The sequence below is a fragment of the Brachyhypopomus gauderio genome, chromosome 7 (genome assembly GCF_052324685.1).
Source record: "Brachyhypopomus gauderio isolate BG-103 chromosome 7, BGAUD_0.2, whole genome shotgun sequence".
Taxonomy (NCBI): domain Eukaryota; kingdom Metazoa; phylum Chordata; class Actinopteri; order Gymnotiformes; family Hypopomidae; genus Brachyhypopomus; species Brachyhypopomus gauderio.
The window spans coordinates 27,909,811-27,933,223 of NC_135217.1; the positions used below are offsets into that span (position 1 = coordinate 27,909,811).

The 23,413-nt window shown below is 42.4% G+C and overlaps 2 protein-coding genes across 10 annotated transcripts in view; one reads left to right on the forward strand and one right to left on the reverse strand.

Annotated features, from left to right (window-relative positions):
- Positions 1–1,367, reverse strand: part of cavin1b (caveolae associated protein 1b) — an 18,531-nt gene extending 17,164 nt beyond the window's left edge. The window contains exon 1 of the mRNA XM_077013006.1: positions 587–1,367. Within this exon, the coding sequence (XP_076869121.1) occupies positions 587–1,093 (507 nt within the window). The 5' untranslated portion in view covers positions 1,094–1,367. The remainder of the gene's footprint in view (positions 1–586) is intronic.
- A 2,240-nt stretch (positions 1,368–3,607) lies between these two features.
- atp6v0a1b (ATPase H+ transporting V0 subunit a1b) lies at positions 3,608–23,231 on the forward strand. 9 transcript variants are annotated; one of them, XM_077012982.1, is made up of 23 exons: positions 3,613–3,793; positions 4,698–4,772; positions 5,607–5,795; positions 5,958–6,036; positions 6,343–6,440; positions 6,544–6,672; positions 7,054–7,136; positions 7,266–7,392; positions 7,486–7,568; positions 7,973–8,066; positions 8,640–8,852; positions 9,127–9,277; positions 9,458–9,597; positions 9,985–10,148; positions 10,532–10,622; positions 10,724–10,842; positions 11,661–11,877; positions 12,694–12,801; positions 14,071–14,265; positions 15,255–15,272; positions 18,334–18,451; positions 19,899–20,070; positions 20,951–23,219. In XM_077012982.1, the coding sequence occupies exons 3-23, from the start codon at positions 5,679–5,681 to the stop codon at positions 21,042–21,044; spliced, it is 2,610 nt and encodes an 869-aa protein (XP_076869097.1). In that variant the 5' UTR covers positions 3,613–3,793; positions 4,698–4,772; positions 5,607–5,678; the 3' UTR covers positions 21,045–23,219. The 9 variants fall into 9 exon arrangements, with proteins under 9 accessions (XP_076869095.1, XP_076869093.1, XP_076869094.1 ...); XM_077012984.1 differs by having other exon boundaries at positions 3,615–3,793; positions 14,158–14,265; positions 20,951–23,216; XM_077012978.1 differs by having other exon boundaries at positions 3,610–3,793; positions 7,266–7,568; positions 20,951–23,224.
- The last annotated feature ends 182 nt before the right edge of the window (positions 23,232–23,413 follow it).

Genomic DNA, 23,413 nt, shown 5'->3' on the forward strand with positions numbered 1-23,413 from the left:
GTGTTCAAAACACATCACACTCGTATTTGGTAGCATCACTCTATCCCCTTACTTAGGAGACCACTGGGTGCAGTGTGTGTGTGTGTGTGTGTGTGTGTGTGTGTGTGTGTGTGTGTGTGTGTGTGTGTGTGTGTGTGTGTGTGTGTGTGTGTGTGTGTGTGTGGAGTAAAGGCATACTGTGCACTCTGAAAGGGTGGATTTGAGGTTTTTTCCTGAACCAGGGTGTGGTGTAAGGAGTGATCACAACCCTCCCTCTGAGGATGTACAGTAAATACATTTCAACACAGCTCAACAAACATTCTTTTATTATCTGGAAAGTCTTGGATTGGATGATTTTAGAAAATATTAAGTTCTTATGGCCACCTGCTATTCAGTAAACCATGCTACCAATGCAATACACTGTATAATACAAAAACACAGTCAAACAAAGGAAGAAAGTTCTGATGTGACTGCATAAATAAGACGTTTTAAAGAGGGTTCTGCACTCAGCCAAAATATTTTTTTCCTTTATACCTTAACATGGAGCCACTCCCAAAAAAAAGTATGTACACACACACACACAGACACACACACACACACACTCTACCTGGTAGATCATGACTTTGAAGTTCCTGCGTTTGAGGAGCTCGTTCTCGTTGTTCTCCAGCCTCTTGATCTGGCTGCCCTGCTTCTCCAGGTTGCCGCGCACCGTCTTCACGTTCACGCTAACCTTGCGCACCTTCTCCAGCATCTTGTTCACCGAGTTCGCCGTGGTGGTGTGACTTTTGGACAGCTTGGTCAGCTCGCCCTGGATCCCCGAGACCGAGCGCTCCATCTCCTGCTGCCGGGCCTCCAGCCCAACTTGCGTCTGCCGGATCTGGTCCACCGCCCCGATGATCTTATCCAGCAGCGTCAGCACCATCACGCCGTTCATCTGCCCCTCGCCCAGGGCCACCTCCTCCACCTGGTCTTTGTCCGCGTCCACTAGGGCCTTGGTGTCTTCGTGGGCCTCCTCCTCCTCGTCCGAGGGAGGAAGGTTGATCTCGTCGTCGGAGATCTCGGTGAGGGACTTGTGCTGCTCAGGAGCGTGGGGTTGCACTTCTAGCACCTCCATGGCTGAAGAGCTCGGGGCTGCGGGTACGGGAACGCAGCTGGGGGGGGGAGTGACGGGCTGACCCTACGCTTCACCTTCCCGATCACTGCTGTCTCTCGAGCACTTTCTGCTTTCTGCCCCGTCAGCGATGGTTGTTCTCGGGCTCGGTCTCTCTCAGCTCGGAGCGTGCTCTAGGCTGGACGCTGGCCAGGTCAGGGGGCGGGGGGGGGCAGGCGCCTGTGGAGGCTCCGTGCAGCACGAACACTGGGACACGAATGGTAGCGCTCTGGGAAACCCGCCTGACAAACTGCTGGCCAGCTTTTTCTTTTAGTTCCCCCTCCCACTTTCTCTCTCTGGCACCCCTCCTCTCTCTCTCTCTCTCTCTATCACTCTCCAGTTCTCTCTCTCTGTCCATTTCTATGACTCTCGTTCTTTTCCTCTGTCTATTTCTGTTTCTTTCTCACTCCCTCATATGTGATTTTTCATGTGTGTGTGTGTGTGTGTGTGTGTGTGTGTGTGTGTGTGTGTACTACTCCACCCAGTGGTCTGGTACGGGGGAAGCCTTATATAGGGATTTTTGAAATACTTAGCGTGAGGATGTGGATGGAGTGGTGGTGCAGGGCAGGCGCAGACACGGGGCTGGAATGTGGGTCCAGAGCTCCAGGGTTTACGGAATCCCAGTAGTCTTTTGTTCCCATGACTTTTTCCATAGTACACAGTGAGAGAACAGTACGGAGAGAGGGGATGGAAAGTGACAGCTGAGTGTGATAGACAATTGTGTGAGTGAAAGTGTGTGTGTGTGTGTGCTTGAACTATATAAACTCATTAGTAATTCATATGAATCTGAGAAACGCACAGTGAAATCAAGTCTATCCGTGCTGTGGTGTTTGCTGTTAAACATGTTGCTTGTTGAACTGATCAGGTACATTCTGATTACGTATGTTTGCAGATCATTTCTGCTCAGCAGTTGGATTTTCACTTGTACCTCTAGAGTGAGCAGTGAACATAACAGATTTCATCACCAACTTTCCAAAGAGCAACCTCTGGCCTGTTTAATTTCACTTGTGAGGAGGTCAGGAGACAGGGTGAGAGTGAGAGTGAGATATATACCTCCAGACCATTAGTCATAGCTGACTCGAAATTTACTCCCAGCTCATTACAGGGCCTGTGTCACATTTTTCTGCCAAGCCTCTCTCACTTTGCTGCCACGTCCACTGTGCTGCCCGTCCTTGCTTGCCTGCCCAGGAGGGACCTCACCACACAACCCACCACTACAACCACTTCCATTTGTGCAACTCCCTTGACTTCTGTGCCTCTGATGTTTGTTCATTACACAGCTGAGCCAGTCACACAAAGTGTGCTTTTTTTTTATGATGTCGCAAACTCAGAGAATGGTGTGGGGATATAATGCCTGAAATATTGCAATATGAACAGAGTGACATTTGGCACAGGCTCTCTCTACTTGGAGAAGCATGATGGTCAAAAACCTTCAGAGGTGTGCCATTATTTTAAACATAATGTGAAAATTGGTGATAAAGGTCATATTTTAGGATGGCTCCTCGTGTTATTATTGTTATATCATGTGAGTTACAAGAATAATTTGTTCTGTTTACAAGCTTTGTTCAGCATTGTACTGTTTACTGACCTATGAATGAGCTTTTCCTCTTATCACAGTGGTTGTAATTAGATTCACCACCATCAGCAATATAAAAGTACAAAGAATAAGATCACAAACTAAGAAATTTTCTCTTTCTGAATGCAGTGAATATTCATATTCAGTTCACATACTGCAGATTAATTATTCCTAATTTTATTTTTTATGAGCGGCTACTGGGTTACAATTCGTCCACTGGTACTAATAGCCTAGCTTTGGCCAACCTATTCAAGACAGACACAACGTCTCATTGAGGTCAAATCTTATAAGGGTTCTGGATCTCGGCACAGCAAACTCGGGGCACCTTCCTCACGGCAAGTCTGAATTAACTACATAGTGACATGCACCTGTGCACCACCTACTGCACGGGAGCGATATAGTCCTTGTGAAGTAACCTGTGCTGCATGCACATAGTATTTTTTTATTACTGTACCATTATCTAAGATTTCTGTATCAAAGCTGTCTATGCATTGCAACATGACTCTTGTGCACTTTTGCTCTCGACGCTGGTCCACTCGTAGTTTAACATTAGTTAAAGTGAATTGCACCTGGAATTGCAGTTTAATATTAACTCCGCAATCACCAGTGAATTGTGTTTCATACCTCAATGCATCTTACCTGGAAGGGTTGGGTTAGATATTCCGCCAGAGCAAATGACTCTTTTACAAGAACTTTGCCGTTCTTAATGTGGGCGCGATATTTGTTGATGTTTCACCATTCACAATATATGTATAATTTTAGATAAACGTCTAAACTACTGCACGAGGGTTTAGACATTTCAACGCCGTTTATTACATATTCGCATTTATTGCATTTACTCATTTTCGGCTTTCTCTTTGTTCTTAGACTATCCAGAAATGAAGGATCCAGCAGGATATATTCACCACAATATAAAAGGATATGGAAACACTCGAAGCAGGCGCGTGGCTCGTTGCGCACGTCAGACTTTGCCTCGCGGGGCTCGCGGAATAATCTCGTCACGTGCCCGCTTAATGACGTCACGGGCCCGGTGAGAAGAGGCACGGGCGCGCGCATCACTGCGGTGTTTGGAGAAGGCGTCGAGCAGGGTAGGCGATTTGAACATTGTATTGTGACTTTATAATACAACACAGCTTTGGTCAAAATGCGCGTAATTGTGTGATTAGTATATTTATTGCTATCTCGGCGCGTGATGTAAACTGTCATCTGTGGATTCGTTGGTGGTTTAGCTACAAATGCGCCGGTGGAGGCTGAACCACCGCTCACCTCCATCAGGGATGACAGCCATGAAACCCGAACCGCAACTGGGTCTGCATGAGCAAACGTTTAGAAAAGCATCCAGGACTAAACAAGCATGTTCTGATATTTTGGTCTTGACAAACCTCGTCTCAGTTTGCAATAACCTGCATAGCGTTTTAAATATGTTTGATATCCAATTAGTCGATTTTTAAAATGAAATGATCGTGACGAAGTTTGCTTAAATTTGACGACGTAGATCAAAGCATAAAATAATGTAAATGGCCCGTAAAGGTGTACATAGATGATACCATATCCAGCTGAGGTTAACTCAATGTTAATTCCAGCCTCCAGTCTCATGACTGCGCTTCCAGGCTCGTAATGGCGCCCTGACACCAGAGGACGGTGCGGCACACATGATGCTGTCTACTCTCGGCACAGAAAACCAACACATTTTGTAGCTGTTGGATTACTGATTCGTCACTTGTCATTTCGTGTAATGATTTCATTTTGATTCTACTGTACTATATCAATATGCTAAACTATATCATATATTGTATACAGAGTATTTCATACCAGAGGCCTGGAGGTTTGAGACTGCAACAGTATTTTCGGTGTTACCAGAATTGTGCTTTTCTTGACTGAGATTAATTTTGTTATTCCTGGAAGTCCTACAACTTATGCCCCAAGTACCCCCATCCCCCCTGGGTCAACATTGGTGTTATCCTTACATGTTCTCTATTTTGATGTATTCAGCAGTTGAAGAGACTTGAGCAGAGAAACTGAACTGTCACTGCTGTAGGTGGAGGGGGAGCTAACAGAACTGCCAGGGTAGGATTGAATTACCAATGAAAATTGAATGAGCAAAGGTGCATGTACCACCCATATATGGGCTATGACATTACCTCACTGTTACATCGCTTCTGCTGTGTAATTCTTATAAAACAACTAGTTTGATTGTGGTTAATTCAGTAAGATTTACAGGAAAAGCTCAGTAGGAAGTGAGGCGATATGAAGACATGTTTATGAAGTTTCTCTCTGAAACACTACATACAAGCACTCGCTCACCCCTCTATGTTGGGTAGGCAGCTATCTATCTGTATGTGTGGCAATGTCGTGATCTTTAAGTGGTATCGGATAACGGGAGCTGTACTGACCCTTGATTATTTAACTGGCGTACTGATTGCTGTTCAAAATGTTTGGGATTCAAAATGCGCTTGGTGTATGTAGGATGGATACATTTTCTAGGCTTTTCTTAGCTTAATCACTGAGCCTTTAGGATGTATGGTTCGTGTACCTTTGGGGATTAAATATTCATTAAAAAATCAGACCGGTTTCTGATACCAATGAAATCATAAGGGGCCCATTCTGATTGGTCGACGCAATTGTTTTCGGTAATGTGGTAAATCAGAAATCCGAGTCCCTATGGCCAGCAACGGCTTGTCATTTAAATAACTGATATGTATCGAAAGGTGATTTAACATTTACATTAATACACACACACACACACACACACACACACACACTTGAGGGTTGCCTTTAATTTGGTGATTTTATCCAAATGTTGATTTTGTAATGTAGTTGAACGGAGTTTAAACATGCTTTTATGTATTCGTGAGTTTTAAGGTCAGCAATATTCATTTAGCTTTTTTTTCATTATCCCAGTTCTTGTTTGCTGTTCTTGTGGAAGACTCACGGTTTCGCTGTGCTGGTTGAGCCAGTGTGCAATCAGTCATCATGGGAGAGCTGTTCCGTAGTGAGGAGATGACTTTGGCCCAGCTGTTTCTACAGTCTGAAGCTGCGTACTGCTGTGTCAGTGAACTGGGTGAGCTGGGTATGGTGCAGTTCAGAGATGTGAGTATGACAGAAGATATAAGTGTTGTATCTACTGAAATATGACGAATACTGAGTAAACATTGAAAATTGAAAATATCAGTAATGTGTTACACTTTTTAATAATGTTATAGAGAATTCTGTGCTGGAATTTAACTGTGTCATTGTCCTCGTGTTGTGCAGCTCAATCCTGATGTGAACGTTTTCCAGAGGAAGTTTGTGAACGAAGTGAGGCGATGTGAAGAGATGGACAGGAAGCTGAGTGAGTCACTCGCCCAACCACTTCACCAAAAACACATGAGTGAAGGTGTTACAAAGGTTCAGGGTTTATAGATGTTTCTAGATCAAGGGCTCCTGAGTTTTGAGCTTGGTAACCTATCAAACCAATGCTTAAATATTTGCCAGATTATATGTGAAATGCTGCTAGTGGATTTTTTATTTTTTACAAGTAATGCAAAGAAACAAATTCATCCCCTTTATATTACCTGCTGTTGTGCATTTTGGAGAAATGTAGAGATGATTTTGTCCTTCAAGAGGATATAGACTGTTCTGCTGCAATGTTTCGTAGGGTTTGTGGAGAAGGAGATTAAAAAAGCAAACATCCTCACAGTGGACACGGGTGAGAATCCTGAGGTTCCGTTTCCACGAGACATGATCGATCTCGAGGTACGTTCACCGTGTCACTAGACACGTTTCACACTCGTGTTCAGATTTGCTGTAGCAGCGTTTTTTCTCTTCAAACGGCCACTTTTTCATTTGGAATTTGTAGGCAACCTTTGAGAAGCTGGAGAACGAGCTTAAGGAGATCAACACTAACCAGGAGGCCTTGAAGAAGAACTTCCTCGAACTCACTGAGCTTAAGCATATTCTCAGACGCACCCAGCAGTTCTTTGATGAGGTCAGATCTTCCTTTCTGATCACAGGGCCCAGAAGTGAAAAGTTTTTGTCTCTTTATGAATATAGTTAATACATTATACAATTTACAAACTCCCAAGGTTGACCATAAGCACACAAGCTTAGGTTTGACACATTCATATCACTGGGTGTCTGCCAACTAGGGATGTTTGTATTTTACACCTAAGACAGATTTTAAAGCTTGCGTCTAAAACCAGGACCAAAGGAATATATGGCCATTCCGTAGTGTCCAGCAAAATGTTTCATAGGCTTGATTTTGTTGGGCTTGAAGTTTCTGGGAACTAAATTTTCTTTCTTAATTTATTTTTGGCATAACACCAAGGTAGATATGCAAATATGTAGTGTTTAATATCATTATCACCAGATGGAGGACCCCAACCTCCTGGAAGAGTCTTCCTCTCTGCTGGAGCCCAGTGAGGCTGGGAGAGGTGCACCATTGAGGCTTGGGTGAGTGTGCTTTGGTGCATCATGTGATCAGAGGCAGTATCACAGTCTCGGCCCTCCCAACTGCCCAGTTGAGACAGTGATAACCACCGATATTGGTGAGAACTGAGCCAGAAGTGGTTGTCTCTGCAGGTTTGTTGCCGGGGTGATAAATCGTGAGCGAATCCCCACCTTTGAGCGGATGCTGTGGAGAGTTTGCCGTGGCAACGTGTTTCTACGGCAGGCTGAGATTGAGGACCCCCTTGAGGACCCCACCACGGTGAGGACTACCTCTCCATACATTTATACCTTTCATACCTTCATGTCAAGGTTGCAGTTGATGTCTGATATAAAGGTTATGATCGTCTTGCAGGGTGATCAGGTACACAAGTCGGTGTTCATCATTTTTTTCCAAGGAGACCAGCTGAAGAACCGGGTTAAGAAGATCTGTGAAGGGTAGGTGACCTTTAACCAGGGAAGCCAAAATGCAACTTTGTTACTGTTAACATTTACTTTTGTATTTCTGAAGATTATTTACATACATTTTATTTACAGGTATGTGCATAAATAAATGCTATAAAGATATCAGGGATACACTGTTATGTTGGTAATGGCCAGAGAATAATCTTGCTTTTTCTTACTCAATCCAGCATCATAACTGAAAGACAGAGCTTAGGGTTCAGATTTAAGGAGACACAGAAATTCTCCCAAAACCCACTTGTATAAAATTTATGACCTAAGAGGTCAGGACTAGGAACAGACATCCAGATGCAATTCATACTGAATCACCCGTAGTCATTAAACGTTCAACATATTCCTCGGTTCCTTACCAGCCTGTCTTAACCGTCACTGTGCTATAGATTTCGTGCATCCCTGTACCCCTGTCCTGAGACTCCACAGGAGAGGAAGGAAATGGCGGCTGGTGTCAACACGCGCATAGACGACCTGCAGATGGTACATTGCTACACGCCTGTAACACACCCAACTCCTGACTGTTTTAATTAACAGCACCAGCAAAGTCCCACATAAATGTTTACATTTGCGATATGTGATTTTATCTTGCTTTTAATAATAACAGATGACCTGATGGGCAGCTGTGTATAGATCTATAGATGTAGTATGGTCTTCTGTTTTGGCATATGATCCATACAGTTTCCATCCCCTGAGGACAATTGTTCACAAATATAGTGTACTCTTGTAGCTTGGTTGAATGTAGGGTGTTGCATTCTTTCAAACAGGGGGTGGGTTTGGCACAGTGTTCAGTGCTGAGTGATTACTGCAGTGGAGCGTGACTGTTGCTAGCACCAGATGTACATCACTTTTCAATTTGCACCCTGAAATTGGCATTTTTTTATGGTAGAAAACCGATTCAAAACCCAACACCAAACATTTATACAGTAGTTTTAGAACTGTGCTTCTATTGCTGGTGTGAAGAGTAAGTCCAGTAAGTCAGTAAGTCCTCCATGCCAATGTATTCGTGTTATTGCGTTCTTGGATTTCAAGCCACTTCTCGGTTCTGTGATGCAGGTACTGAACCAAACGGAGGACCACCGACAGAGGGTTCTTCAGGCCGCCGCCAAAACCATGCGTGTCTGGTTCATCAAAGTGAGGAAGATGAAGGCGATTTACCACACACTCAACCTCTGCAATATTGACGTCACTCAGAAATGTCTGATTGCGGAGGTGTGGTGCCCTGTCTCTGACCTGGACTCCATCCAGTTTGCACTCCGTAGGGGCACGGTAAGGCAACCAGTCACTTTTACTCGTATTTTTTTTACATACTTCAATCAAGCACCCTCCTCGTGGTTCCTCTACACTGGTTTCAGCCAATCCCTTTTCTTATGTCAGCCTATGGCAGCCAATGAGGACATGAAAGGGGAACTTGATTCTGGTTAAACCATTTTTAATGGACATACACTCAACAATATAATGAAAGATTCCCAAAGGGGTGAAGCATTAGGCACAGACCTTGTTGGGGTCATCGTTTTAAATAGTTTGCTGTTTCCCACTACAGGAAAGGAGTGGTTCCACTGTTCCCTCCATCTTGAATAGAATGCAGACCAAACAAACTCCGCCCACCTTCAACAAGACAAACAAATTCACCTCTGGCTTCCAGAACATTGTGGACGCCTATGGAATTGGTACCTATAGAGAGATTAACCCAGGTACCACAGAAACGTGCATTAACATGTTAACATGTGATCTGACAATTTCTGGTTTGATTTCATAACAAACTCCAGCTTCATTGATATTCTAGATGATTCTAAGACATGACCATATGGCTTTTCTTGCTTCATTTTCTTCAAGCATCTGTTTTGTTGTGTCTTTGTCTCGGCTTCCTGCAGCGCCCTACACCATTATTACGTTCCCCTTCCTGTTTGCTGTGATGTTTGGGGACATGGGTCACGGTGCACTGATGACCGCTGCTGCCCTCTACCTTGTCATCAGAGAGAGTCGTCTGCTTGCACAGAAGAGCGACAACGAGGTCTGAGCACCTCATACAACCCACACAGTCATCTCAGGATCTTGTGTTATTATTCTAATGATTATAGACAATTCCTTTGTCTCTGCAATGATGATTGGCATGGTTACATTATAAAATAGCTTAAGTTGGTAACTACTGTAACTAGCTTAACGTATCAGAGTGAAAACAAGGCCTCGCTTTCACTGTTAAACTGCTTCTCAGGTGCAGCTAAAGCAGTACTGAAGAGACTAAATCGGCTCCCTCTAACAGTTGTTTCCCTCTCTCTCTCTCTCTCTCCCCCCTCCCCCCTCTCTCACTCCCTCTCTTGCTTTCTCTCCATCTTTCTCTCTTTGTCTCTTCTTATCTCCCTACCTCTCTCCACACCTCTGTCTTGCACTGCACTTGTAGATGTTTAACATGGTGTTTGCGGGCCGGTATATAATTCTACTTATGGGAATCTTTTCCGTCTACACTGGCCTGATCTACAACGACTGCTTCTCTAAATCCCTCAACATGTTTGGCTCAGGGTGGAGCGTCAAACCCATGTTTGGGCCCAAAGGAGCCAATTGGTCGTAAGTTTCTCAGCTTGTCAAACAGTACATCACCACTCTTGGGCTGATGGATGGCTGCTCCTGCTTGGCCAATGATAAGGCACTTCATCATCTAACCAATCCTGAAGCATCAGCCTCTGGGAGTGGCTGTTGCATAAGTGATAGCAGATCTGATTGGCTTGAGGTCTATATTATGCATCCTGTTGCTAAGCAAAGCATGACAGACATTAGAATGCTAGAATGGATGTGTGTGACAGTGACTGTAGCCGTTATGCTAACAAACTTTGTTGTAATTTTTGTGAAGAAATAATGGTGGGAGGAGCTTCAATCTATCCATAAGAGTGATCTGAATCTCTCTGTGTGTGTGTGTGTGTGTGTGTGTGTGTGTGTGTGTGTGTGTGTAGGTTTGAGACGCTTGATTCAAATGCAGTTCTGCAGCTTGATCCTGCTGTTCCAGGAGTATTTGGTGGACCGTATCCTCTGGGCATCGACCCAGTAAGATATACACACATCCAGACATGTACACGTGCGCACACACACACACACAAACAGCATAAAATGCCTTTCAACTGATCTGATCTTGTCCTATGGGGTAGGTCTGGAACATTGCCACAAACAAGCTGACCTTCCTGAACTCCTTTAAAATGAAGATGTCCGTGATTCTGGGTGTGTTTCACATGCTGTTCGGTATCACTCTCTCACTCTTCAATCATCTGTGAGTACAGGTGTATTTGTATATTGCTGCTTTCATGTCATTCTCAATGTGCTACTTCTTAAATTGACAATCATGGAGTAACCATATTTTCTCAGTCTAGAGGTTTTGCGTGTCCCACATAGGTTTGAGTATAAACAAGAGGACGAACACTTGACTAGTTGATTGTGATGCAAAATTTAAAAAACCTTCAGGAGGCAGGGACATCGCTGTTTTCTCTGATTGACTTGCTCTAATTTTAAAAGGAACTCACCCTAGTTCTCTTTATTTGCCACTAGGAATCCCCTCAGTTGGTATTGGAAGAACCCAATAAATCTAGTATAAGAGAGTCAGATAGTCAGCTAGGGAAAACAATGTGCCTGATAGGACCAGCGCATTAAATTCTAAAAACCTCAGATATTAAGATTAAGTGTTAATGATGCCTTTGTTGTCACTGTGTACAATGAAATTAGTGGTGCAACACCAGTTCTGTTAAGAACAAAACACAGGCAAAAAAATGTTCAAGATGTTCAAACACAAAGACTGTTGCACGTGTATTTAGAAAATATTGCACTGAAATATTTGTAGAAAGTGTTTGATATGGTTTAAAAGAGGACTTCACTTCTATCTCTTGTCTGCATTACAGCACACAGCTGTGCTTGTGTACTTGAACACAAACTCACACAGAGGTCAATTCATCATGCCTCTCAAGTCACATTTTAGAGCCTAGAAATATGTTGCATGTTCTGCTAATTGTTCCACAGTTGTTTATGGCTCCTGCTTTAGGAACCTGCTAGAGGTCTTCAGCTACTGAGTATGTTCCTTGCTCTGGGTGTCCTCAGGTACTTTAAGAAGCCTCTGAATATCTTCCTGGGTTTCATCCCTGAGGTTGTGTTCATGAGCAGCTTGTTTGGCTATCTGGTCCTGCTGGTCTTCTATAAGTGGACAGCCTACGATGCAGTCACCTCCAAAGACGCTCCAAGCATCCTCATCGCCTTCATCAACATGTTTCTCTTTAACTACAGCGATCCGACCAACAAACCTTTATACAGAGGACAAGTAAAACATGCATTCAAATATATTAACACCACCAAACCAGATACGATGCCCACATGTATGATATGAGAACACATTTGACCATCTCTAAAGCAGTGGTCACCAACCTTTGTTAGACCTCCTTTTGAAATCTGAAATGAGAAATGTACCTGATTGTTAGAATTATGCTACATTAAAATAAGTTGTGGACCTCTATAGCATCCAGTTATTTAAATCACACAGCTGGTACAATTGCAGCTAAATGTTTGTTGTGTGTTGTATTTGTGTGTGTGTGTGTGTGTGTGTGCGTGTGTGCGCGCATGAGTGCGCTTTGGGTGGCTAACGCACAATGAAACTTCAGTGTAAACTTGACGAAAAGTCAAATGTCTCTTCTCTTTTTCAATGGTCATTTTAAGCTGATAAGTACTCCTGCAGAGAGACACAGCTATGGTACATGTGAGGCAGCCATTTTATATGATTGGCCTGGTAGGTCTGGTTGGTCATGATCAACTGCTTGGGTACCACTGCTCTAAACGCATTACCCTGCAACAATGATAATTGTGCTGCCAGCACTTTAAGTAGCCAAGTAGCTGGCTACATTTAGAAAGATGCAAGAAAGATGGTTTGTTGTTGGAGACTTTCAGTACTTCATGTAAGGTATATGCATGTCAGACTAGGGAAATATCATTATTATAACATCATCTCACTTTGAGCTATTAACCTATACAGGAGAACTGTACCTGTAGACCTACACACTTTGGCTTGATCCCCACTTGACACGTGCTCACGTTTACACCTTCATGTCAGCCCAGGATGTCTTGTGTCTCTCTCTCTCTGCAGGTGGGCATCCAGTCTCTGTTGGTCGTGATCGCGATGGCCTGCGTGCCCTGTATGCTGGTGGTTAAGACTATGGTCCTTCGTCGCCAGCACCTCTGGAAGAGACACCTGGTACGTCCCCAGACCACGTGGGCCGCCTCTCGCTTTCTCTTCTGTCTTCATTATTTTTTTTTGCTTGCAATGATATTGCACCTCCCACTCCTATACCAGAGACCATGTTGATTGTTTCGTACCAGGTTTGATAGTAGAATCACAGCATTTAGTTTCATCTTGGGCAGACATTTTGATACATGCACTTTAAAATAAGGGTATCTTAAATATATTGATCTCCTGAGTATATTGGTCTTCTGGGTCTGGTTTAGGAGGATTGGTATTGTGCTGTTGTGAACCGTAAACTCTGCATTGGTGCCGTTTTGAATTTTAAATGCTGCTTACAGTATGCCACAGGTTCACAAGTGAAAGACTGTGTCCCATTTTTATGGAACATGGTTATGTCATTATCACTGAGGCGTCCAAATCCAGCCAGAGGGTGTTGGGTTTATCTCCGCTCTAAGCTGTCTGATCATTGGGCTGTCCGGAGCTGAACTGCTCGTGTTGAAGAGAAACCCCTGAACTGTTGAGAGCTGTGACCCTGTACCATGGCTGCTTTTGGACTCCCCCACATTATTGTATACGGATTGCATACAATAGATAAGATCCATAAAAGCTTTAATAATTGTTTATGCTGTTCCTCAATAAGAGTGCTAACATTGGTTTTGGCTGATGGGGGCACCTACCAAGCTGTTTAATTTTAGATCACAAAGCAGTTTTTCCTTCTTTCCCATTGTTAAGTCTACACCAAAGTGTTATTGCTTCTCGAGATCAGATGAAGCAGATTAGGTTGACCTAGTGGATGAGTGCAGTTTGAAAGTAAACTGTCGGAGTTCCTTCTTTATTTCAAATTCCAAGAGGACTTAATTTCCTTAATACTACAATGGTGTGAGTGTGGCAGGGATGATGGAGAGCTATGGTCAAATCTGAGGCAAATCCACAAAGAACTTTCCGATAAAACAGCAAGTGGAAGTGGCATCATCTTAAATTAGCAGCACTGATATAGTGTCAGCACAATATGTATCAAATGTGCAGTTTCAGTGAAAAATTCATAAAAAATAAAGAAAAGCCACAATCCAATTATTAATACTTAACAAGTCCTGTAAAACATGTTAGATGGAAAATGAAACAATGCATCAAATAAATGGACCAAGGGTTTGGTAGATGCTCCAAGAAGCCATGCTGTGCACTCACAGGCACACTCACCCAACACACCCACCCAACACATCCACCACAAAGAGCCTGTGGCGTGCTGTGAACCATTCGGACTTTGTTGGGTTTTGTATTTAGTCCCAGATGAGGGAGGAAACCCCCGCTGAGAAACTAGAAACTTTAGAGCAGGCAGGCACCAGCTCACCCACCGGACTCACTCAACAGGGCACGCAGAAGTTCGGGGGCGTCCGGGTCGGGAACGGGCCCACCGAGGATGAAGCTGAGATCATCGAGCATGACCAGCTATCCCAGCATTCCGAGGATGGAGATGAGGTGGGTGGAGCTAGTGGCTGCATCTGTTACTGAGGAAGCAGAGGGATGGTAATGGTAATGTCTTATTTGTTCATGATACTCTAGGAAAGTAGAGATGTTAAGGGAAAAACAGGAATTGATACATTATGAGCTTTGAGATTATTTTTACTCCACACACTTAATGTTTAATTTTTATTTCGTTGAATCCATATTTATTTTAAAGATTTAATTTAGATACACACTGATTATGTGAAAGAGAAGAGTCATAATGTACTTTTTCCTATGGTTTTTCATACAGACATTTTAACATGTCATGCCATGTGCATTTGCCATCTGTGTACACCTATGAACAGATTACTGCTTAAGTAAAGGAACTCTTCACCCCCAAGTGAGTCCAACACTCCCTCCTGTAGAGTCAGACAAGATATAAACCAGCCTGAGGGCTGCCGTCCAAGGTCTTTCACCATGAGGCCCCATGTCATTATAGTGCCACTCCTGTAAAACGTCACCATACAGTAATGCAGAGCTGTGTTCTCTCCTGGGAGTAAGGGTGTTTGGAGAAAGACCAAGATGAGGAATGGGTGAGGGAGGAGGAGGAGATGAGTGGGATCGCTCTTCCACCTCACAGCCATTTTAGAAACGTAAACGGGGGGATTTCTTGATCTTTGGTGGATGCTGTAATCGCCCCGAGTCACCAGCTTGGTGCATTCCTGCCCTGGAGTGTGGATGGCATTTTCACCACCTGCTCTGAGCACCACAGCTGCTGACCCTGTTCTGCTGACCAATGCCAGCATCAGAGGCAGGAAGCTGTGAAGGAGGAAGCAGTAACTTTGTACATTGGTGCGTTAGTGCAGCAGTACGTGTGATGTTCAGGAGTTGTTCATAGATGGCTTTCATGTATGGCTTCACTTCTTTGCCACAGTTATGCGTTCCTCATATTGGTTTTTAACTTGCTCCATGTTCTGCATTCTAAACCACATTACTAACGCCACTTTCTGTTTTTGTTCAAGCACTCGGACGAAGAACCGGTAAGATGTGTGTGCGTGCATGTGTGTGTATGTGCGCAGTGCGCATGTGTGTTTTTTTTCTGCATCATTCATAAACACGCATATGATCTGTTTATTCCAGAGGTCAGTCTGCAATCGCTGTAATTTAACGGCCACTTATATTCCTTGATTTAATCTTAAAATCAGATGAACTAAGAGTTAATAGACAGGTTTTAAAATGTGTGCAATTATGACGTGACACTAAAACCAGATTTCTATGTTCGTCACACGTACGCAGTGGAGATTCCGTGTGCATCAGTAACCACTGTGTAGAAGGGCTGCGTTGTTCACAGCACTGTGAGAGTTTACCTTCTCTATGTGTGCTGACTAGTTCAGGTTCGGTTCATAGAGTAATTCCACTAGCACTCATGCTGCAATTCCCTCAGTGGTCTGTAAACAATGAGAACATGAGGGCAGTTTTTCCACGAGGCTGACGGAGTCTTACAGGCGTCCTAGACAAAGGGAATCTGCGGGAAGAAGGAAATGGCTCCCTGCTTAGGCAAGTGCTACAGGTCTCTCATTCATATATGATAACAGGGAAAAAAGGTGCAGTTTCTCCGTTCGCTTGAGACGTTGCTCCTCGGACGAGACAAAGGGACCCAGATGGGTCATCGGAACTGGAAAGGGGAGAGTGTTTTGTTCGAAGGCTCCACGGGTCAGATGAAGGTCTGGAAAAAGGGTTATCCCGTTAGGCCATGCACCAGTGCAGTATTGTTTTCAGCAGGAATGACTCACTGTAGTGTACTCAATGAGAGGATATCGTGTTGGAAACCAGCACCGTCAGGGCCTGCATGTTCATTGCCTCATGAAAGAAAAGAGCATTATTCTGGTTTTTTGTTTGTTGTTTTAAATTCTTCTGATACAGAGAGAATCAATGAGGGTTTGGTAATGTGGAACAAGTCATTGCATGTCAAATGTTCCTATCATTATGTGCTAGTGTTTCTTTTTTCAGTCTTTAAAGCCAAACATGAAACCTGATCTTCCAATTATTCATCCACTTTTCCCTGTAGATCCAGATAAAGACTTAATTCCATCTGTTGCCATGAAGGGTTTGTGTGAAGGACCACTGTTGGCTGGCTATGTCCGCACTGCCAGCTTAGCGGTCATTGTTCTACAACCTTGTGAATGGCACTGCTGAGTGGTTCACAACCTGGAGCAGTGCAGTCAGGAATCATCCTGATTTCAGATATTGGCCATGGCTAAACAGAGTAAAGGGGGACTGACAAACCATGGTAACAGATGGCATATGGTCTGTAATATATCAGTAAAGTAAATCTGTAACTACGGATCTTTCAATCCAAAACACTGTCCTGGACTTTGTAGTTGCTGGTAATGTTAATAAAACATACAATATCCTCTAGAATTATTGACGCCCATTAAAGATGAGGGAAAAGGTTTTGGGGAAACATTTTATTGTTCATCAGTCAAATATTTTACTGTTCAAAATATCAGAATAACTGAAGTAAAACTATGCTGAGATAAAATCTCTCTCTCCCACTGCATAATTTAAATATCAGGCATGAAAATCTGTCACCTTTCGGCAAAATTCGCCGTTTTGAAGTTGAAAAGGGTGACCTACGTGAATCGTGTAGGTCCGAGGAGTTTTTTTTTTGGGGGGGGGGTCGGTAGATATTTTATTTATATATATATATATATATATATATATATATATATATATATATATATATATATATATATATATATATATAAATAATCATATAATATATAATCATATTGACTTAATAAGCAAACGGAGCACTTCCGAAATCGGCAATTTCAATGACACAGTGGCCAGCAATTTCCGCTCAGAACCATCATAGAGGCCAAATTGCATCTATCTGAACGTTCTTCATTCATGTTGTGACGCAGGTCCGAGTGCTGTCTACACCGGGGACAAGACAGAAGAGCGAACATTTACCACTACATTTACCAGATCATACATTTACCACTACATTTACCACTACATTTACCACTACATTTACCAGATCGTACATTTACCAGATCGTACATTTACCACTACATTTACTAGATCGTACAATTACCACTACATTTACCAGATCGTACATTTACCACTACATTTAACAGATCGTACATTTACCACTACATTTAACAGATCGTACATTTACCACTACATTTAACAGATCGTACATTTACCACTACATTTAACAGATCGTACATTTAACACCACATTTAACAGATCGTACATTTAACACCACATTTAACAGATCGTACATTTAACACCACATTTAACAGATCGTACATTTAACACCACATTTAACAGATCGTACATTTACCAGATTACCAAATCCCAGTGGATTTAATTGGGTTATTAATGGTTTCAATCGTTTTCATATTTTGTGGTAAAACAAAGTTACTGCCGTTAGCTACAGCGTTGAACACTGTCAGCCACAAGTGATAAATAGGTAGATAGATAGGCCTATTAAGTTCGCGTCAACCCCGTGTAGTTAACTATGGAAGCTCATTCCCGCCACCTAAAATAAAATAAAAAAACAGCACATATATATTCTTTTTCTCATTATTAAGTAAATTGTCATCTCATCATTTTGAGATACTAAGTCATCATTTTGAGATACTAAGTCATTATTTTGAGATACTAAGTGGTTAGTAATCCCACCCCCGGTCTTCTCACCTTTTAATCCCCTGACCCATTTTCTTCCCTGAAATATATATGCTGTATATGAATATAAGACAAACTAATTCAATAGGAACTCAGTGGTTATCTAGCTGCACATCCACATGCATCAATGTTGGGGAAATTGGAGAATATACAAATGCAATAAGCTAAATGTGTGTGAACCCTTGACAATCAGGTACCTGTTTTAAGAAAGGGACTGAAGAGGCCAGTCAGTTGCATATGATATTCAACATTTGCATAAGATATTCTACATATGATTTAAAAATACAGGGGATATAAATTTTATAGAAGGTGTAAAGATTGGATGGGTGTACATGATTTTATACACACACAGAATGTGTGCATGTGTGTAGATTGATTGACTTCTTCACCCTTCTGTGTCCGCAGTTTAATTTTGGAGATATGGCGGTAAACCAGGCCATCCACACTATAGAATACTGTCTGGGCTGCATCTCCAACACAGCCTCCTACCTGCGTCTGTGGGCCCTCAGTCTGGCTCATGCACGTGAGTACCTACATACACACGCCAGCACTGCACACATACCATTCATTCTATGGCATTTTATTTTCATTTGATACCAATTCTGCTCTCATGTATCAACGATACTATGTTCCATTGGTACCCATGTGTAATGTTTCAGTCTACTGCTGCTCTTCTGTTTTTGACCTACTTGTATCAGTGATTAGGCCATAAAGATTAGGACACATATATTTTCTAAATGTGCTACAAAAACTATTTGTTGGTTGAGCAATCATTCAAAGTGGCTAAACAAAATTTATCTCAGGAAGTCATGGCGGTAAACCGCACATCGTTCTTGATGTTTGGATTATACACTGCATAGGATAAAGGTGTAAGCTGTGTAGTCCTACTTGCAATTTGTTCAGATACACTTCTCTCACAGATCGTGTATAAGTAGTTGAGTCTGGAACAACAAGCTGTGGTGTGGTACAGCTACGGTTTCACTCTTTGTTCTCTACCACTTGTGGTGTCATGTTAATTGATTGTGTGCATAGGTGTAATTCACAATGGGGGCACACGAGACAATGCCCTAACACTTTCTGAAATGGACTACTTTGTCCCCACCAAAGTGTTCTCTGGAACTATTTGTTTCCTCTATAACATGTATTGCCTTTGTTTATTAAACACTAATTTATTAAATTATTAAAATTTACAAATAGAAATAAATTAATTAAATAAATAAATGGAGAGAAAAATAAACAGAAAACATTCAAATACATTTAAAATCACAATACTGACATTAGCATAAATGCTTACATGAACCTCTTTTATTCAGTCCCAGTGCTGATTTATTTTCAGTGATCATGTCTGATTTCTTTAATGAATATGATTTTCAGAGGCTGCTGAGGGGCACTTATTCCTGTCCCCAGCACTTCTCAAAGCAGACATACACCACGAGTATGTGGCATGATGACATTATACTACAGTTTCAGAAGAGAGTATTAAAGTACAATATCAGCTCAGCACTACTGCTACAGCTAGAACACACATGTACACTATATACTATAGACATAAACAATTTTCAAATGCAGTTTTCAAAGCAGTAACACACACACACACTACTATACAACTCTCAAAAACATTAACACACACACTATACCATAGACATAAATTTTCACAAAAGCACACTATACTATAGATATAAACACTCTAAAAGCAAGTGCTATTTCAAAACTGAAAAGTGTGAAATAGAAAATTGAATAGAAAATGAATTGACATTGCATTTGAGCTGCTCTGATCTGCTCTGTACCACAGCCCCTTAGTGTTCACTAGTGTGTATGTGTGTTCACTAGTGTGTATGTGCGTGTTCACTGCATGGATGGGTTAAATGCGGGGGACAAATTCTAATGTGTGAAAATCACAAATGGTCAATTGTTTCACTTTACACTTCTTTCTCTCTCTCCCTCCCTCTCTCCCTCTCCCGCACACACAGAGTTGTCTGAGGTGCTATGGGGAATGGTTATGCACCTGGGACTGTCATCTCGGAGTGGTGCTGGTTTCTTTGGCCTAGCTATAATTTTCCCCATCTTTGCCACACTAACAGTCTGCATCCTGCTCGTCATGGAAGGGCTGTCTGCCTTCCTACACGCTCTACGATTGCACTGGTAAGTCCCACATTCATGCATTAACACACACACGCACATGTTCCACAACCAGAAGCATTCCATAAATATAATGCCTCCCCCATAGTAGTAGCCAGTAGGAGGTTTTCCGTAAAGTAAACAGAATGTTCTTCATCTTGATACAGAAGTCAGAAGCAGCACATTCCATGACCAACCTTGAAGGTCATGAACTGAACAGCTGAGTTCACCTGTGAAAAAGTACACACATATGAACAGGATAATACAGAGCCCACTTCAGTGTTGGAGAAACAGCTCCCGTTGACAAAAACACGCAAAAAAGGAAACACGGAGGGCAGTGGACGTTAATGTCTTTCCACTCAGAACAGAAAGATGGAGCGTGGACTTTGCCGCAGAGCCAAGTCCAAGCTGCAGTCTGTAGGTTATCTGTCTGTGTTCCTCCCCCTCAGAGAGCTTCAAAATGGAACACTGAGGTGTTCTTGGGGTTACAGGCACAATTTTGTGTGTTTGTCTGTGTGTGTAATAGCATGTGGGGTGTGTAAGGAGATTGTTTTATTACGACGCACCTTACTATTCCAGTGTACATCATGCTGCTGGTGAAAGCCAGAGAGGACTTCGTCTCAAAATAAGGGAATTGAGATGTTCCATCTGGAGACCCATCTTATACTATACTTGATCTTAATCGATTATTTTTAGATATGGCTTTAGAAATGCTTTTGAGCTCAAAATACACAGGAAGTGAGGCAGATTGTGCTTTCGAATCCTAGCTAGTGTGTTCCTAGCTTCTAGTTTACCTTAGTTTTATTTAGACTGGTCGCTTTTCAGAACCAACCTGGAAGTTTTAGGTGAGGGAAACTATGGTTGACCGTGTTCCAGAGACCTCTGTCTTCTGTCTGCCATCCAGGGTGGAGTTCCAGAACAAGTTCTACACAGGACAGGGCTTCAAGTTCCTGCCCTTCTCATTTGAAAGCATCCTGGAGGGCCGCTTCGATGAGTAAAGACCATTCTCCTGGCAGACAAGATCTCTTAGCTCCCAAGATCTCCCACTCTTCCTCTCCACATGGAGCTCATCCATATCCTTTCTTCCTGTGTTGCTAGAGCTGCTCTTGTGAAGTGTCTGTGAGCTGTAATCTTTGACCTCCAAAATGCCCATCAAGAAGCCATTAACTGGGTTCAGACTAATGAATTTAATATATGAGCGGTGACAACATGGTGGAATAGACATGAATATGATGAACATGAATACAGTATAACAACCTGAATATATGATATATAAATATTGGTAATGTATGAAAGACTACGGGTGAAGTAGGTCAAATTCACATAATTCCCAAACATTTGCTAGATGTTACCCTCTTTAGACATAAGGAAACCTCACTGTTTAAAGAAATTCCAGCAAAGTTTAGAGAATCCCTATTCCATGGTGGAAAATGCTCACCACACTTAATGGTTAATGGTCCTCTGTGATCACAGTGCTTATGATGCTGGCGTGACTTTTAGAGGAAGCAGAACCAGATGTTTCCTTTGGAAACGCTGTGAGCTGACCATTCTGAGCTGGCTAAGTCTGATCCCAGCCTTCAGGAGTGGTAACATGAACTGCGGTACCAGATAATGGTCAAATCTGTGAAACAATTAAACTCCTTATCTGTTGCTACCCTACGTGCTACTAGATTAACAACAGATAATTGACCATGTTTCCGTAATCTGATGCCAGCTCTGATAAACAACATCTCAAAATTGGACAGACATCTGGAAGAAGATTCCATATACCAGTGTTGTAGTTTTGGTGTGTGTGGTTTATTTGTACACTGTTTAGTAGTTACACATATCGGTACAAGGTCACTAATGCTGTGTGATTTGTGACTATAGTGGCAGAAATTCTGTGCATTTCATTGTAGTTGTAGTGATAACCTTTGTCCAAAATGCCCAAAATTGAATACCATATGTTGGAATGGTCGTCTATGGGTGTGTGCATGTACCATAAGAGAGTTGTTTGTTGGTACGTGTAAAAATTTGAGTATTTGACAAAAATACACTATTAAAGAGAAACTGCTGGGAGAAATCCATAAACCGTCTGTTGGGATTTTCACAAAGAACTACTCAGTTTGGGTAAAAGGAGATCCCCACCTCTAATAATACCATGGGGGGTTTCTCTGAACAAAATTCTACTTCCATGTTTGTGCCAAACTTCCTGTTCAAGCAACGAGAGGAAGATAAGGGAAAAGGAGCACAACCACAATGACCTTTAGTTCATGTACAGTGGGAGTGATCGAAATCAATCATCAGTCAGACATAAATAAAAAATCAGTCATTGTCACTGTGGTCTGCCCAAACAGAGTAACTCTGCCAGCTCAGAAAACAGTACAGAGGGAATGGTGTTCTTTTAAAACACACACACACACACACACACTTCTCAACCTCAAACCTAAAGGGAGGACACTGCTCACTGTAAACACATCAGATTCTTGTGCAGGTCAGTACTTGTACATTGTTTCCAACTGCATTAATTCTCAATTCCCACTTCATTTATTCAAGAAGCAGATCACCAAGTTGCATGTAGATTTTGCCATGCTTTCTCATAAAATTTAGTCAGGCTTTTATCTATTTTAAAAGGCTTAACTGATTTAGCACACTGAGCTTTGAAATAATTCGCAGATACCTGAAACCCCAACATTAGAAGTTAAAGCTACCATGAGGGGATTTTGGGGGGATTTTGGAGTAAACTCATTGTATACCATTACCCATCTCACCTGCTACGCTCTCAAAATTCAGGGTTTCTCTTGGTTTGGAAAATTAGCAAGACTACAGCCGAAGGCAGAGCTTTCTCTAAAGCCCCTCAGTTATGGAACAGTCTTCCGGCTTCAATCTGAGATTCTGACATACTGCCAATCTTATTTAATCAAGCCTTAAGTAAACATACTGCATATGATTATGTTGATGATGTCATCCAGCCATGTTATGTGTTCACTCTAGTTTGTGACAGTGATTTGGCAGGAAAGAACCCCATGCTGTAAATTGCTTTGCCATGCTGTCCCCTATCTGAGCCCCAACATCCACGTTGGGTGGACAGTTTGGCCTAGATATAGAACAATAAATGTGGACTGCCCCTAGCTGGGCCGCCCAGTGGAGGGTGGGTTCCCTGTTGAGTCTTGGTCCCCCCAAGGTTTCTTCATAACCCCCAGCTAAGGAATGTTTCCTTGTCACTGTTGCCCTGGCTCACTCATTAGGGATCTGGACCAATGCATTTGTAAAGCTGCTTTGTGTGTTGCAATAAGCACTATAAAATAAAATTTACTTAGCTTTTTTTTTTTGAGACATATAGCAATATAATATATATTATATTAATAACTTCATTCAAGCCTCAAGG